The sequence below is a fragment of the Manacus vitellinus genome, unplaced genomic scaffold (assembly GCF_001715985.3).
Source record: "Manacus vitellinus isolate BGI_N305 unplaced genomic scaffold, ASM171598v3 scaffold_92_pilon, whole genome shotgun sequence".
NCBI classification, from domain to species: Eukaryota; Metazoa; Chordata; class Aves; order Passeriformes; family Pipridae; genus Manacus; species Manacus vitellinus.
In genome coordinates, this window is record NW_021940877.1 from 1,418,869 (window position 1) to 1,436,549 (window position 17,681).

Here is a 17,681-nt window from a genome sequence, read left to right on the forward strand (position 1 = left end):
GCAGGGAAAACAACTATTTTCTTCCTCAGTCCTCCTTCTCTTCCCTTCAAAACTCTTCTGGGGAGGTTTTAGAAGCAAAAAGTCCAGCACAAGAAGCACTGGGAGGAATAACAATACTTATCTGACCTCATTTATTGTGTGACATCACTTAACAAAGTTCCTTGTGGGAATCTTTTAAGGATTTCAGCATTGAAATTCAGTCTGTCACAGAATGAGGTGGTCATAAATAGAAAACTTACCATGACTCCTGGGAATGTCCTTACCCGAGGCTTTTAAACACCAACAGAGCATTCAAGCAAAAAATCAGCAAAGGGATCATTCAGTATGTGTTCTTTATTCCAATTAAAAGTACATTAGAAACAGCACACAGGACCAGCAGCAGCTTCCATGACAATTCAGCCCAATACTCTGCTGTCACCAGGTCATTCAGCTGTACTGGGAAAGTAGGTGATAAAATCAAGTCTTCCACTCGACAGGCAAGCACTCACTCACCTGCCACTTTAAATAGGATTCCAACAGAATAAAAATAGATACACCCCAGAATACAAAAAGTTTAATTTTAAGCGTTTTTTTTTTCTTCACTAAAGCTTTTATACAAATTGATAAAAGGGTGCACAATTTCCTAAAATTTTAGGTACATTTTAAATGAGCCTTTTTTTACTTGGTAAAAGGATCCATGTTCCTGTCTTTGAACAGAATATGGTGGCCAGAATTGCAAATAAAACAAGTCATAGTTTAAATTTACAATTTATACATTTGTTTTGACATGATTCCCACACTGAGTAGCAGGGCCGTGAGCTGTGCACCCTAAATTCTAGTTCAGGAGCCTCCTTCTCCTGGAAACTGGGCTGGGCAACAGCCCACAGGCTTCCAGCTGTGCGCATGAGAATGGTCCCAACACACAGGAGGTGTAAATCCTTCCTCCTCCAGGAACTGTGACTCCTACCTCATCCACAGAACACCCCAGGGCAGGGACCAATGACCTATTTTGCACTATGGAGCACTTCCCACCTGCAATTTGGCTGAGCAATTTAACTCAAAACTCTGGTACTGTAACAGGTAAACTTGGTGTTCTAAAGGTAAGTTTCTTGGTCAATACAGGCTATCGTGATCTTTTGTTTCTTTTATTCCTATATAACTGATGGGTGAAGCCCAGCAGCTGTGTACATTATCCATGCTGAGTTTCACAGCATAGGGAACTGAATCACATGGGGGGATTTAATTCACAGAGAGGATTTTAAGCAGACAATTAATTAGTACAGTTCCCTTTATATTGCCCCTCCCACCCCACCCACCCACACCTTAGCCATGTTAAACATGTCACCACCACCCCCTGTCACAGGGAGCGGCCATTCCAACAAATCCAGGACAAGGGAAAAGAAAATACTGCCCAGCAAAAGCAAGACGGCACCTGTGTTTGCAAGTAGGAGCTACTGGAAACATCCTCAGGACAATATACGTAAGGAAAAGCAGGGCAAATCCATCAGGAAGCCAGAAATGAGACTTAAAGAGCTCAGGGGAGTGCCAAGAGAATGACATCCTAGTTTGTATAAGTTGAGTATTTAGCCAAAAACCAGCTGCCTTGTTTGGGTTTTTGTTTTTTCTTTACTTATATCCATTATATATTCAGCTGTTGAATTTAAACTGATCAGGTTAATGCTGCACATTATTCCAATTAAAGGCAATAATGTTTCTTTTTTCCTTTTTAAATTTTAGATAATTCCATACTGCCCCTCTTTTGGCAAGTGTATTTCTCAGAATTCCAAAGATCATCTCATTTTAAGGCTAAACTAAGAAATGTTAAAAGCTTCTGTAAACACTTCCTCTTCCTCCCCATAGTTGCACAATTTGAAGTCCAACTGCAATTTTGAAAATGAGGTAATTTTTGTGTACTCATATCTTGAAGAGTCCTTTTCGGGACGAGCCGAGAGGCTGTGCCAATCCAAATGCTGATCCAATTGTAGTGGGAGAGCTTCCACAGCAGGGCACACACCAGTTCCAGCAGCTATTTCAGTTATTTATTTTCTCAATTTCATCCAAGTCATCAGTATCCAATTTGTTTATCTTTTTGTCTAGGAAAGATGAGAAATTAGTTAGATTTCATAACACATCACAGAGAAGGGAACGCTGCTCTCCTTAGCTGGACTTGAGGAGTTTTAGTTTATCAGGGAATGTTCAGTTGGGTTTTAAAAGTATAAATTAAAACTTTTTCCTTTTATCAGAGGCCCATCTGGGTACTCCAGTGTTACCCATCTCTGGAATGTGCAAACACCACTTGACTTATGTCACAGGCAGCAGGCCACAACCCCAAGTGACACTACACCAAACACCTGCTGTGCTCCTCTGCCACCAGTTTAAGGCTCAACAAATGCCAATTAGATCTGCTCAGCATCCAGCTACTGAGAATTCTGCAGGAATCCCACGATTTTAGAGACAGGAGAAAGCCTGGGGGTACGTACTGAAATGTTCCTGGATTCTGTTGAGAATGTTCATGCTGTGCTTGCTGTCCACCATGTTAATGGCCAGTCCTCGCTTGCCAAAGCGACCGGTGCGGCCGATCCGGTGCAGGTAGGTCTCGTTATCTGGATTCCCATCTTTATCCACAGGAAGGTCAAAATTGATAACAACAGAGACCTGTTCTACATCGATCCCTGACAAAAAGAAATCATGTTATACAACTACATTTAAATCCTTTTAGAGCAGAAACAGCCTTCTCAATCTCTGTAATGGAGCTTTTCTGCAATATTCTCACAGGGTACTTGGAAATAAAAAAAACATCTAGTTAGTGCAGAAAATCCCACTGAAACAGCCAAAGGAAAAGCAACTGGAGATGCTTTAACCAGCACTTAAATATTTTGGAAATTCTCTGCTCCTCTGTGAAGCTCTAAGGACTACTTGTTTTTTTTCCAAAGACTATCCTGTCTTAACTATTCTAGGATGTCAAATTGCAACACAAATTCCTACTGGAATAGTGAACTGGATTTCACTATTTTTCAGCTTTCTATACTTCAGCATGTTTATTGCAAACCCTGAGGGTCAGCAGCACAAGCCAGGCTTGGTGCCAGAAAGCAGGAAATTCTCACAGGATAGACTTTTCCATCTCAAGCTGCAGGAAGCCAACAAGGAATCCTGTGTTTGCCCACAGGTATCTTTACTGTAAGGACACTAATTTGTCCCGACTGGAATATATGAGGAGGGAAATTCTCCCTGCAAGCTGGCCAGGGGTGTGTTGTGTTAGGAAGCACCGCCTTCCAGCCTGCCCTGGTCCCGCTCTACCATGTCCTACCTCTGGCACAGACGTTTGTGGTCACCAGCACCTTCTCCTTGCCCTCTCGGAAGCGCTCGATCACAGCAGCTCTTTGCTCCACCATCATCTCCCCGCTAAGCAAGGCCACCTGATGGCCTTCCCTGGACAGCTCTGCTGCCAGCCACCCTGCTGTCTTCCGAGTCTGGAACACACAGCCCAAAGTTGAGAGGGAGTTTTAATGCTGGAAAGCAGGAATAAACCTCTCTGGGGGACACTGGAAGCTCAGCAGCTGTGTTTGTGTCTCAAAAGGAAACGGCTATTAAGTGCTGTGCCTGCTCCCTCCCTGTTACAAACTGTATCACAATGAGGAAAATGGGCCTCTGCCCCTACAGGAGCCCTTGATTAAGAAAAAGACACCTTTTCTTTGTCCTCTCCTCCTTGAATTTCAATCTGCTGGAGACTGGTATGACACATGTACACTGAAAACTCATGTAAATGGTCACAAAAACAAAACTACTCGGCTTGGCAAATGGCAGAGTTAGAGCTCAATGTAGTTGTGAAATCCCATGAAGGCTCTATGCAGCCTTGAATTAAATCCAGTTATGATGCAGTTTTTTGAGCTCCAGTTATGTCCTGAGACAGCCTAAAAGCAAACTGCTATAGCAGACTCCAGTTTTACCCTGAGCTCATTTTACCTGGCTGTTCTGTGCTGTCAGCACGGGTTCTTCCCTAAAAGTTGTTATGGTGGCTTCCAAAAAAAGAAAACAAAGTCTCAGTATGATCCACAGGGAGACTCCAGAGATGTATCCCCAATTACATGAGGGGACAGCTCTGTATCAGCCACAGAAGCAAAAAAATTCCCCATCCCTCATTCTGCCTGATTTTCACCCATTTTCCAACCTCACTGGTTTTTTCCCTGCAGTAATTCCAAGTATACTTTGGTTTGGAAAACTGTGTGTTACTCTGTTTCAGAGGACTTCGGGAAATAAAATGACTATTCAGGAGTAAAAGTGACCAGTGTGGTCTCCTGGATGGACAATCCCAGGGAAACAAACCAGCCAGTGCTAACCTGGCTCTCAAGATTTCACTCTTAGAGGAAGCCAGAGATGCCAAAAGGGCAATTTATGTTCTCGGTTTCTTTCTGAAAACCATGTCTGGCCAGTTTTTTGACACGAGCAACCACTACAGAATTGTAGAATGGTTTGGGCAGGGGTCACTAGGACTAACATTCCCTGGAAGCACTCACATGGCAGAAGATCATGGCCTGGGCGATGGTGATCGCACCATAGATATTGCAGAGAGCTCTGAACTTCTCATCTCTGTTGTTGCACAGGACATAATACTGCTTAATGGTATCCAGGGTCTCCTCCTCGCGCTTCAGTTTGATAATGTTTGGGTCAGGAACAACTTTTTGAGCAAACTTCCACACAGAATCCTCAAAGGTGGCTGAAAACAGCAGCATCTGGCAGTCCCTAGGGAGCATTCTGCAAGAGAGGAAAATGGGCAGAGTTCCCACATACCACCATCATCTCCTGATATCCGGATGGGATTAATGCTGCAGGGAAAGCAGAACAATAACCTTGGAACCAGGTATTTCAGAGGCTGGAAAGACTAACACTAATCTTACCCACCCCTGATCACTCCCTCACAGACCAGAGGCACCCAGACTTGCCTTCTTAAAAGGAATAAGCCCTCCTCCAGGGACAATCTTTTTATTCTATAAGGAAATGGAACTGCTTGTCATCTCCTGACATTATGCCTCTAATATGAATTAGTGCTAAATCTATAATTTTAATCTTTTTGCATCATCAGTGAAGACACCAGTCAAGACTCCAGCCCTGCTGTCCCTATGGTCCAAGTCCCTACCTCTGAATGCGGATGCTCTGGTCCTGGTGGCCCTGGGTCGCGATCATCACATCGGCCTCATCCAAGACAAACACTTTGATCTTCTTGGGATCTATGAATTTCAGTTTGGAACACCAGTCCAGCACGGTGCCAGGTGTGCCAATTACAATCTGCTCCGAGATCTTCTGCCCTCTCTCCACTGCCAAGACAGAAAGGAAGGCTGTTGTAGGGTGGCTGTGCACATAGGGAAATGCTCTGCCCCTCTCTGATCCAGCCTATTTCATCTCCTGGTGCACCTAAGAAACATTATTTTCTCATTCCTGCTGGTGGCACTTCCCCCTACTCACATTTGTTGCCTCGGACAGCATACGCAAGTTTCAGCTCTGGATAAAAGTTTCCCATCTGTTCAATCACTTTTCCTGTTTGAAGTGCCAGCTCGTATGTTGGGGAAAGGCACAAACACTGCAGGGACAGGATAACAAGTTTGAGATCATCAACATCCAGGGCAACACTGTCACACTTGCTTTTTAAAATCTTTGCTGAAGTTCTTCTCAAGAAAACATGCAAGTAGCTGAACAGTTTCTCAACTACCCCATAAGGAAACTGGGTTAAAAAAGTCCTTTTCCAGGCTCTGTTGTCAGATATTTTCTTTCCATCCCAAATCCACTTTCCCAACTCCCTTGAGCCTGCAATACTTCTCTGATTTAATTCCTCCCAGAATGATTTAACTCCTCAGAGACCAATGGCATCCTGTGTGATGCACGGGAAGGACTGAAAGGAATAAGTTTTGAGCAAAATCCACACCTTTTGCACTAAAGGCATTTTAACAGCTCCCCAAATGTCCATCCCCGTTAAGCAGTTTACAGAAGAAACAACATAATGGCTCCATCAAGCCATGAATTTACATTTCAGGCTCTTCACTAGATGGCTTTGCACCACCACGGAACGCCCCATCCACAGGATATCCATCATGGAACAGCCACATCCTAGAAACTTCACCTGGGGATACTTGTTTCCGGGTTCAACACGGCTAAGCATGGCCAGGACAAAGGCAGCTGTCTTGCCAGTACCGGACTGCGATTGTGCGATCAGGTTCTGAGGGCTGCAGGGCACAGCAGACACAGGCTCAGAGGGTGAACCCCACAAAAACACAATCCCAGGGTTGGGTGAGACAGAAAACACAGTGTGTGGCATTTTGGTACCTGTTAGGCTTCCCCTTGCTCTGGACTGGCAGCTAATTTGGCCAGCTACACTCCATGGGGTAGAAATTACTTCCTGCCCAACTGTCTCTGTCAACATCTCTTGATTATGGAGATTTGCAAGGAGAACTGTGATTATCTGTCAGTACTTTTCCATTTCATGTCTCCCCCAGTGTCTCAGTACCTTACACATTCCAGCTCAGGGCTGTAGAAAGGAAAACCAGCCATGCAGGCAGTGCAGCACCTCAGCTATTCCCACCCACCCAGGATTTCTGAGCTATTTCACATTATTTCTCCCCAGCCTGATGAGGAAAATGGGACTGACCACAGCCAAACACCACAGCACTGAGCGTTTGGTACTGGCCCTAGGAAAATGACAAATCCAGGGCTGGTGTCACATAGTTCATGACCACACAGTGGCATGGGAACCCTTAGTCCATAGCCTGACAGCTTCCCCATCCCCACCTCCCATCCAAAGTCCAGGAAAAGCACGCTAAGCCTTTCAAATCCTTCCATACTGGAAGACAGCGGGAAGAATGTGCACGTACGGTTCAGCAAGCATCATGGGCAGGGCATTCTCTTGGATCTTAGATGGTCTGTTGAAGCCCATGGCATAGACTCCTTGCAGGAGCTGTGGTTTCCTGAAAATAGGAATTTTTATATCGTGACCTTTAAAGTACATTTGGTTTTCATTTGTGTTGAAAAAGGTGAGAAAAAAGCCCGACAAGATGACCTAGGGCTGTCCCTGCTACAGTCCCACCAGTGAAGCAACTATGATCAGCATCTGGAAGTTACAAGTGACCACAGGAAATCTGGAAAGGAAGTTTTGCAAGAACCCCTGGATCTACCACTCAGCCTGCCTGTCCCGGCTCCAGGGCAAACCCTGTGTCTAAGGCCAGAACTGCTTGTTCCAAAGCAGCTTTTCAGACTATCCAGGAATCCCAGAGCAGAAAGCATTAATCCTGTCCTTCAGGCCAATCCCATTTCCTCAGCCATGCCTAATCTTGGTGCCAAAATTATCACTCCTTGACAACTCAAACACAGGACAAAGTGACCTCAGAATGTGAGGAACTGGATGAAGAGAAACATCATGAGATCATTGCAAGAACTTTAGGTCGTGTGGATTCTGTAATACAACTGACGGTGGAACATCAGAGCGATGCTGGCTGAGGGAAATGACTGATAATTAGTTTGCTGTGACTACACCTTGTGATCCATGGGTACAACTCGGCCCTCACACCCAAAACTGTGTGGTGACACTGCTGGTCAACAAATTCTCACCTATTGCTTTTTCTCAAGGGACCTTTCTACTCTCATCAGACACTTGTGTAGACAAGGAGATCCCTGAACAACCTCAATCCAGGTTATGGTGCTGGAAAGTCTCAGCTGACGATCCCCAAGTGCTTCCTGGATGCTGCCAGTGCTCTCCTTTCAAAGCAGGTTACAGGTTTCCTGCCCACATTTCCCACTACAATAACTTCCTACTCAGCACAACATGCTTTTGCAAAAATGCTGTATTACTTTCCACCGATGGCTGGAACAAAAGCTCTTTGAAAATGTAACCTTGTGCTGCTCCAAGCAAGGACAGACAAAGCCCAATTCCGCACCAGTTGCCAAGGATACACCGAGTCATAACAAAATGAAGACTCAATTAGTCTGGCTGCCCCCGTCATTAACTCTCTGGGATTGTTTGCCTTTTGAAATACAGGAATTAGTCTAACAGGCACTGCAGGACGTCAGCCTTTTTTTTTTGTCTACATTCAACCACTAACATTAACAAAGCAAAACAGCATCCTGACATTTCACTGGGAGAAGGCTCCTCAGTTCCCATTTCCCTGTGGAACTTGTAGAGCAACAAACCTGAGATCAGAGTAACCACAACAATCTAATGGGACAGACTCTTTAGCACATTATTTTATATACATGCCTTAAATACAGATATCACTTGAAAGCTGCACTGGTAAAGGTTTTCAATGGGAAGCGTCAGAAAATACTAATGTTACTGGTCTCTCCAGTACATAAACCCAGTATTGCTGGGAGAGAAAAGCTTTTCTCTTTGTGCTATTCACCGCTTGTTTCAGCTGGACACCTTCACAAGGCACCCAGATAAAACAACTCTCCTTGCATTTAAATACAAATTATACGCTCATTTATTAATGACAAATTGGCAGTAACCTGAAACACAGATCCATGCACATTTAAGTGGTATCTCCTGTGCAACCAGGGAATTTTTCAGGACACAAGGAGAGGTTCCAGCTACCTGATGGGCTCCAAACTCACATCTGCTGTCAGTCTCACAAAACTGAGTCATAGCTGCTCTCCCTAAGTTTGAGGCTTCCTAAAATTGACTGAAAAATACAGCCAGAAGGGAGCCTGTTTAATATTTCTGGTCCCAGGATTCAACAGCTCCATGCGGAGAAGGCTCTGGCTCATCCCAGCAGGCACTTACAGGCGCAGCTCCTCGAAAGACTTGACGGAGTAGAGGGGTGATGTAGGGTCCCTCTGCAGCACCTCCACCTGATTTGTGGTGTCAACCAGGTTACTGCGGATCAGCTTGTTCAGCAAGGACTGGGCAGCTCTGTCCTCTGGGAAAGGAGGTAGAAAACATAGATCCATCAATCCCAGCCTGTTCCAGGTGTTGCTCCCACTGAAATGCCGAGCCAGTTAAAAGGGACAAAATTCTTCATTAGAGGGTAATATGGCTTAAAGAGCCCTAACTTCCTGGGTGAGACATCATGAGATCCCAGGAATTCACATTTAATGTTCTGAATGAAATATCAAGAGATCCCAGGGATTCACATTTAATATCCAGGAAGATGAAGCAAGAGAGCACTGTTTTAGGGAGGACTTTAACAGATCCAGAACTCTGCTTATCTAAGACATTTTAGCTTAGTTTCTATCTGGGACAGGGTAAAGGGCCCCTTCAAGCCTCACTCTGACACATGGGCAGATACCTTTTAGGGCTTTATTTTTATTTCTAAGGGAAGTCTGAGGATAAATGGTACTTTTAAAAGACTCCATGACTGAAACACTGCAAGGGCTGAGGATAAGTGAGACCAAAATGAGGTTAAACCACTGCACTTCGGGGTTTTGCTACTAAATCTGTTTCCTAAAACCACCTTCTGAGATTCCGAGCCATTACCCACCTCTGACCAGCCACTGCATAAATGCAACATGTTGGTTGCTACAGCAATCCCAGCTCCAGGTCATCCAACTGCTCCTGTATCCAGTCCTGCCTTGAGGATACTGCTACACCCTTATTTCTCTCCACACTAATCCAGGAGTCTCCCAAGTTATTACAGAACACAATGGCTTTGAAAGTATTATGGAGGAAGGACATGCCTTACAATTAAGTCCTTGGGGGCAGGATACAAGATCAGCCGTCCTGGGACATAAGGCAGACTTACTTTAAGTATATATTAGATTAATATAACTATAATTAATAATTATATTAATTTCCTTGACAAAGCATTTTTCAAGGAGGCGCTTACCCTTCTCCTCCTCCTCTGTCTTCTCCACGTTGTCGTCAGCCTTGACAACAGCACCTAAATTAAAACAGTTTTGGGGGCACACATGAGGTCAGGCCTCAGAGACAGCCCACACCCATGGAGCTTGGGAATATTGTGGAAAAAGCTACAAAACAGCCCATTTTCCTGATGACAACTGCCCTGCTCCATTGCTGTGCAGAGAAAACCCAAGTTCAAGCTCAAAGTGGAGTTTATCAACCACACCAACAGATTCTGCTCACAGAGCTCCCTGAAGACAGCAAAATATTTAGTCTTTGCTGCTGTCTAACCTCAGCTTTGTCTTTCCCTCTTCTGGAATTTCATTATTTATCAGGAATTTACTTTGGCAGCAGCGCTTGGAACCCCACGGGAAAATGTTCCACCCATTTCAAGCCTACTTGAGCAGCTGGAACTCACCATTGGCATCTGGTTTGGTTTTTTCATCCTTCAGGTGTAAAGTGCTCAGCTAGAAATGAGGAAAAACACAAAATCAGAGAAATTCAAAGGATTCCTACATTCTAATTCCAGAAGGGAAAACCTGAGCTTTGGATTTATTAAGTATTGCACAAGCCCCAGCCCAAACCCTGCTCGATGGGAAGGGTTGAAAGTATGAGATTAACTTGATTTCAAGAGTTTTAAGGCAAATACAACTATTTCTAAGCAAAAGTTTTAACAGAAATACAAGGTTTTCTAATCTGTAATGACAATACAAAGAAGGAGGTGTTTTCTCTCCAGAATCTTCAGTCTCCACCAATAGCTCTGCTGATGGAAAATGGGAGAAAAAAAATCAACATCCTAAGACTGAGACAGGATTCAAGCACACTCCCGGGTGGCACAAGGTCTGCCAGGATGAGTTTGTTTCACCACTTGCGATATTCCAGGGAGAGCAGCCTGTCGAGGGTGCTCCCCACATCCAGGGGCTCAGTGAATGCTCTCCATGCCCAATGCAGCACTTGGAGGCTCAGGAAAACACCATTTCAAAATTAGATCTTATCATAAAAAAAAGGGGAGGCAAAAAGGGATTTTTTTGGAAGCTGGAAAACAAGAGCTGAGGCTGGGTGGCTGCCTGAAACGGTGCTGTGTCTGGATGGAGGGTGAGGGGGAAAACAGAAAACACAGTATGGTTAGAACAACTGTAGATCCTAAGAAAATAAGAGAAAAAGGGATTTTTTTTTTTTGGATGCTGGAAGACATAACTGAGGCTCGGTGGGTGCCTGAATCGGTGCTGTATATGGATAGAGGGGGAGGGGGAGGGCAGGGACGTATCTGCCCTTTGGATACGCAAAAAACAGATGAAGGAAAAGAAATTAAAATAAATAAATGAATAAAAAATAAAAAGGGAGATTTTTTTTTTTTTTTTTGGTTCTAAAGGAAGAGCCCAAGCCCAGGGACATCCCCGTGACGGCACGAGGTCCTCCCTGCCCCCGCGGCAGAAAATGGGGCGAAAAAATGGTTTTCTGCGATCGCTGTTTTCTTGTGAGAAGGCGACCCCGCGGCCCCGGGAGCCCCGCGCCGCTGATCTGGGCCTGATCATCCCGAGCTCCTGCAGCCCTCGGCGGGCACTCACCGACTCTGCCGCCGCCTCCTGCTCGTCCACGCCAGGCCCATGAGTCGGTGGCCATGGCCGGCCCGGGGGTGGCCGCTCAGCCGCGATGGCGCCGCGGGAGCGCGCCTGCCGCGCAGCGCGGCACCGCCCGCGCCAGGGCAACCGCGGCCGCGCACACCGCGTTCCGGGGGCAGCGCGTTCCGGGGGTGGCGGGGGCAGTGGGCTTGAAGGGTCTGGGCAGTGTGGGGTGGGGATGGGGCTGTGATCCCGGTATGATCTAGTGCTGGGGCTTGGACCCTTGTATGGTCTAGGGCTGGGAGGTCAGGCTGTGTCATGCTATCTTGTGGGGCCTGTGACCCCTGTATGGTGGGAGGCTGGAATGTGTGATGTGGGGCTGGGATCCCAATGTAGTGTGGGGGTGGGGTCAGGCTCTGCTGTCTGGCGTGGGCTTTTTTCCCATGTGTCTTGGAAAGGTCTGAGGGTCAGACTGTGCCTTGCACGATGTGGGGCTCAGTCCCCCATGTGGTGTGGGGTTTTTGGGGTCAGACTCTACCATGCTGTCTGATGTAGGCTCTGCCCCCCTCTTTGGTGTGGGGCTGGGGCTTCTGTTTCCCGTGGAATGGAGTCCCTTTGGGAGGTGAGGCTGGAGGAAATCACACAGACGCTGTGACATTTGGGAGGGAACAGCAGCTCTGTCTCTGGAACAGAGGTGTAGATGAAAATGAAGTTGTAGGATGAGTCACAGAGGTGTAGAAGTGGCAGGAGCTGGACGAGTCACTTCTGTCCTGTCTCTTACTGTAGGGCAGGATCTGGCTTAGACCTAGTGTCAAACCTGTTCTTTAAAGCTCCTGGAATAAAGGGGAGTAAAAGGGAAAGTAGAAAGGAAAAAAGTGTGAGAGGAGCCTGTGGGATTTCCTCACTGGGCCGCTCTTCCCTTCCTTGAACCTTGTTTGAAGGAGCAGCCTTTGATGAGAGTCTGAATTTGTGTTTTGTTACATGCAGCAGGGCCAGTAAAATGGCCAAGCCCACAGGCACCAGCTAGAAGTTCCCAAGCTGAGGGTTATTTCCTTGTCTCAATATTCTCTCTCCCTTTTACTGGAGACATGGAGCCACTTCGTTTGTTCCCACAGCCTGAAACTTTCATCTGAACTGTTATTTCCTTCTGTGCTGAGAAATCTTGTCCCAAGCAGGGCCAGACACTTCACTATTGCTCTTTACACACCTGTCTGTGGTTTGTTTTTACCTTAAAAGTAAACTCCATAATTATCAAATATTGTCATCTGATGCTTTCCCATCTAATTAAGTTTCCTGCTCAGAGGTGGGAGCCCCTCCCAGCCCCACAGGTGAACTTTGGGGTTTTGCAGCTTTATTTGTGGAGGTGATGTCATGGCTTATTTTTTCCATGGCAACACATCGCAGGAGGATGCTGAACACAGGAGCTGAACACGAGGAGATTTTCAATGGAAACAGGGCAGGCAGCCAAGACCAAATCTGAGACATTAATTAGGGTAAAAATAAAGGTGAATGTGGGAAGTCCCAGAGGCTGATGGTCTCGTGCTTCCCAATTTAATGTTTCCTTGCAGACACACCTCCCATAAACAGATTTACTTGGGATTAGCCCCGTTTCAGAGATAGGAAAACTGAGGCACTGAGAAGAGAACAACTGCCTGTGGTTCGGCAGTATTGGCTGGGGGCAGATCTCTCCTCTTCCTCCTTTCTGCCCGTTAACCTTGGCTGCAATAATTCCTTGGGATTTTCAGGGCTCTGGAGACTGTCAGTGAGGTGTGACTGTGGCAGGTGTTTCTCTGTTCTGTACATGAGGAAGGACTTTCCTCCTCAGCCTCTGGACCAGAGATGGGTTTCTGGAAGTGTAGGTTTCCTGCGGGTTCCTGGTTTCTGCTCTGGGACAGGAGTGGGTTTCTGGAGGTGTGGATTTCCTGTGGGTTTCTGGTTCCTCAGCCACCATGCAGGGTCTTTCATTTTGCTGGAGACTCTGCTGTCATATAATAATATATTTATTCATTTAAACATGAAATAAATATTCAGATTAATTTAAATAAATGCTTAATTCCCCTCACCAGAAGACTTTGGCTGTGCTGGAACTAGAGATCTCAGGTTGGAGTCTCCTTGTCCACACACAAACCTGCTGTGAGGAGGAGGAGGAGGAGGAGAAGGAGGAGGCAGTCCTTCCCCAGCCCCGTGTTTTATTATCATCATCTACCAACAGGGTTGTATTTTATTTCTCATTTAAATATACTATTACTTATTTTTTAGAGCATTCTAGGCTAAGAAAAATGGCATTATGGTGCCGAGAGTGACGCACCAACTGCACACGAGAGATGGAGGGTCAGGGCTTTTTTTCCTGGGTGGAAGGGCAGTTGTTCGCTTGCAGGCGCTCTGCGCTGCAATGGGCCGTGTGACTGCCAAAATTCAATACAGATGAAGATTCCTCCCAGACCAAAGGTGCCCATGCAGAAAGCTCTTGCTGCATATGTAGTGCCAATAGTATTGAATTCATGCTCATTGTTAATTGTGGGTCCCTCTTTTGTGGGAGGAGTGTCCTTCATTCCCGGGGATCCCTGTTTCATGGAGTGGTCTGGCTTTGCCATGGGGGAGGTACTTTATTCAGGAAGGGGGGCGGTTTCCCTTGGGTGTGGGTGTTCCTGGTATTCGCCTTCATTGCCGAGGCGGGGGGTGTGTCCCTCAGTCTTGGGGTGTCTCCCTCATTCCCGGGGGGGTCCCTCTTTCCTGGGTGGTCTGTCTTTCCCTGGAGTCCCCGTTTCTGGGGGGGAAGGGTCCCTGGTTCATGATGGGGTTTCCTCATCGGCGTGGGTGTTCCTGGGGGGTCTCCCTCATTCCCAGGGGTGTCCCTCATACCTGAGTGGGTCCGTCATTGCCGGGGGGTTCCCGTGGCAGACACAGGAGTGATACTAGTCGCTACTGAGCCCCCGCTCACGGCCCTACTCTGAGTGTACAAGTAACACCCGGGTGAGCCCCGCCCCTCCCCCTCCCTTCCCACCCCCCCAGGTGTGGGGGAGGGTCTCCAAGTGACCCCCCCTCAGTCCCCCTGTCATAAATTAGACCACAACGGATCAATAAACCAATTAGAATTTATTAATTACAGCAAGAGAATATGAGCAAAGTGCAGCGCTGGGCGACAGGGGAGTCACCGCTCCACCAACTGCCGCAATATCATGCTAAACCAGTCTCTTTTTATATCCTTCTAGTTCCGCTTTCCGTGATGTGGCAATTGTACTCTGCACGTACCTGGGCTGTTGCTAGGGGGTCTTTTCTGCCTGCCGGTGGTCGTTGAGGCTGAAGTAAGACGTCTTCCTCTTTCTGCCCTTTGGCTCTTGTGGCTTTTGTCCTCCTTATATGGGTTGTTCTTGCATTTCTTGGAACATTTAGCAATCTTAAGGTATATCTTGCTTAAGCGTTAGCACAGTTCTTTGTGGTTTAGCACCTGCTTCAGCTTAGCTTAGCGGTTAAGCTACACATCCTGTTTGATAAACAATACCACCCAGCATAGTCTATTACAATCCCCCCTTTTTATCTTTATGATTATTTGTTTATCAAACATTACTTTCTTGTTCCCTTTGAGAGCAAGCAAATTTTCTTTTACTATGATTACAACTATTACCACAAACACAATGCGTTATTTCACACTCATCATCAGGCTCATCAGTGGCTACAATACTGTATCTCGAAGTAAGCATTAATAATTTTGCAATTTCAAAGCGTTCTTTAATAAAGCGTAAAATATATTTTAAAATGCATGGTCCAAACATTAGTCCCAGTATGACCATGATTATTGGTCCTGCTAGGGTTGAGAGTAGAGTGGTTAGCCATGGTGAAACATTAAACCAGTTCTCATACCACGATCGATTGGTTTCTCTCTCTTTCTTTCTTTGTTCTAACCGCTTTCTTAACTCTGCCATAGCGTCTTGTACTACTCCTGTATGGTCAGCATAGGAACAGCATTCTTCTTTAAGGGCTACACATAATCCCCCTTCTTTTAGAAATAATAGATCTAGTCCCCTTCTATTCTGTAGAACTACTTCTGATAATGACTTGACAGACGTAGCTAAGTTTTGTATGGATTGTTCTATTCTTGCCAAATCTTCATCGACAGCCAACTGTAAGTCTTGTATTTCTTTTCCCTTTACTAAAGAGGCTATTCCAGTTCCTACTCCCGCTCCTGCAAGCAACAACCCTGCTATAGTTACTGCGGTGACGGGTTCTCTGACCTGTCTGGAAAATTCTCCTTCAAAATGTCGAAATACTTCTTCTGAGGTGTGATACATGAGCCTAGGTATGATAATTACTTGGATACAAAATACACTTTCATTAAAGACATTAAGAGATAAGCATGGAGTTACTCCTATGTCTGAGCATACCCATTTTGCTCCTCCTGATGGTATTACCCATTTATCACTTTTATTTCTATGTTGTCCTATGACCCATTTAGAGATAGTTTCATTACATAGGGATTGGTACTCAATAGGGATAGTTCCGATACATCTGCCTTTACCTGTCACCATTTGTATTGTTATCCCCTGAGTATGATTTCTTTGCTCCTCCCATTTGCATTCTAGAGGATTTGATCCATTTGACCATCGGACTTTATTAGGTTTTCCTATTGCTTCAAAATAAGGCGGCCTGATGTTATAACATAGCCAGCAATCTAATGTAAGGTTTGGTTTACTCTTATTAAGAGCCTGGTACGAAGTTTGCATCAAATCCCATAAGGGGTCTTTAGGTTCTGACAGCTCAGATATAGAGGGTTCAGTAAAAGATTTCAAAGGGTTGTGTTTTTCGGGGGAAAGGGTTGGAATAACTTTTTGGGGTACCCGAGGATTTAAAATCGGATTCGGTCCTACTGGGAGAGGGTCGTAAGGGATTCTTTCTTTAATGATTTTAAAAAGGCTTCCCCTATCTGATCCGGGTTCCCAGAACCTAATTCCCCCTATCCTTCCCAGTAGCCATTCATCACTTTCTGGTTGTTTGACTTTTATCTCGATTCTCCAACAAATCGGACTGTTACAAGACCCTTGTACTACCCCATCATAACCATGTCTTGGTTTAACACAACCAGGGGGTCCCCAAACTACACTTATATATTTATCTCCAGGTGTGTTCCAGTCAGATGTAATTGTCTCACAGCCCCAATAACCACAATAAAAATGCCCCGGGTAATTGCAATATCCTTTGCCAGGATTTGAGGCTGGACAAATGTAAAATGCTTTGCACTGAGCTTGTCTCATAGCCACGTGTGAACAGGTTTTTCCATAACAACCTCCTGCTTCAATGGGGACTAAGGAATGTAAATGTACTGTAAATTCCAACTACTCCCTGACATAGTATGATTTTGTATGACTTTTGAATCCTGCAAATTAACAATTTTCCACATCATAGGTTCATGTGGATTTCCTGCGTATGTTGATATTGCTAATAGTACAATGGGGATTACGATTATGTAAATAGTGCCTAGAGAAAATTTTCGGCTTTTATTAATTCCGACTTTGTTATTAATTTGGATGTTACCAGCTCCTTTACCTTCACCAGTCCTGGGGGAGTTCGGCCATCGCAGCTTGCGTGTCCCACGGCTTAGGTTCTTCCTCTTTCCAGGGTTTCCTCCTCTGCCTCGCCTGTCGGCTCGATTGCTTCGAGCCACAGGGTGTTCCATCTTCTCGGCAGCAGGGGTCCCAAGAGGGAATACGCTCTCTTTTAGCAAGACGTACCGTGTATACGGACCACGAGGCGTTTTTTACTATACGCCCGTCACACTGCAAGGCACGGATATCCCGTCGGGCTGGTTCGTTCAGGTGAAAACAATAATTCTGAGGGTTAAATCCAAATATGAAATACCTCCACCACGTACGAGATTCCCTTGGAACTCCTCTTTCTTCTAATTTTTTTAGTGCCCAAAGAGTAAAGTTCCGTTCTGATATATAGCACTGATCACAAACTCCCCTAGGCGGATATCCGAATCTACAGTGCTTCCACCATTTCTCTTGGCACTTTTTACACTTGAAACAAACAAATGGATAACACTCACAACCTGTGGTATTACACCTTATTCTTATATCTTGGTTATAAAGGTATTCTGGACCCACTGGCCTTCTATATGTTATGTTACCTTTTAGCATATTTTAGCAAATTCCTTTGCCCCACTTCGCAATTTTCCACAGATAGTATATAAGTAGAGATAAGCTAAATGCCACAATAAATATCAATAAGCACTTAACTCCAAAAGGTAATGCAGCAAAAAAATTGTTCAATGTCTCTATCATAACTTATCTTCTCAGAATCAATTTGGTGTCTCCAGGAGTGCTGAT

The 17,681-nt window shown here is 45.5% G+C and overlaps 1 protein-coding gene across 1 annotated transcript; it reads right to left on the minus strand.

Annotated features, from left to right (window-relative positions):
- Window positions 1-315: 315 nt before the first annotated feature.
- On the minus strand, window positions 316-11,419 carry LOC103760746 (ATP-dependent RNA helicase DDX19B). Its single transcript, XM_018086326.2, is given in 13 exon segments — window positions 316-2,072; window positions 2,460-2,651; window positions 3,287-3,449; window positions 4,494-4,731; window positions 5,114-5,291; window positions 5,440-5,554; window positions 6,092-6,194; window positions 6,840-6,932; window positions 8,741-8,876; window positions 9,783-9,836; window positions 10,215-10,263; window positions 11,365-11,398; window positions 11,400-11,419. Coding segments are annotated over 13 exon segments (1,437 nt in total). The 3' UTR covers window positions 316-2,010.
- Between the last annotated feature and the right edge of the window lie 6,262 nt (window positions 11,420-17,681).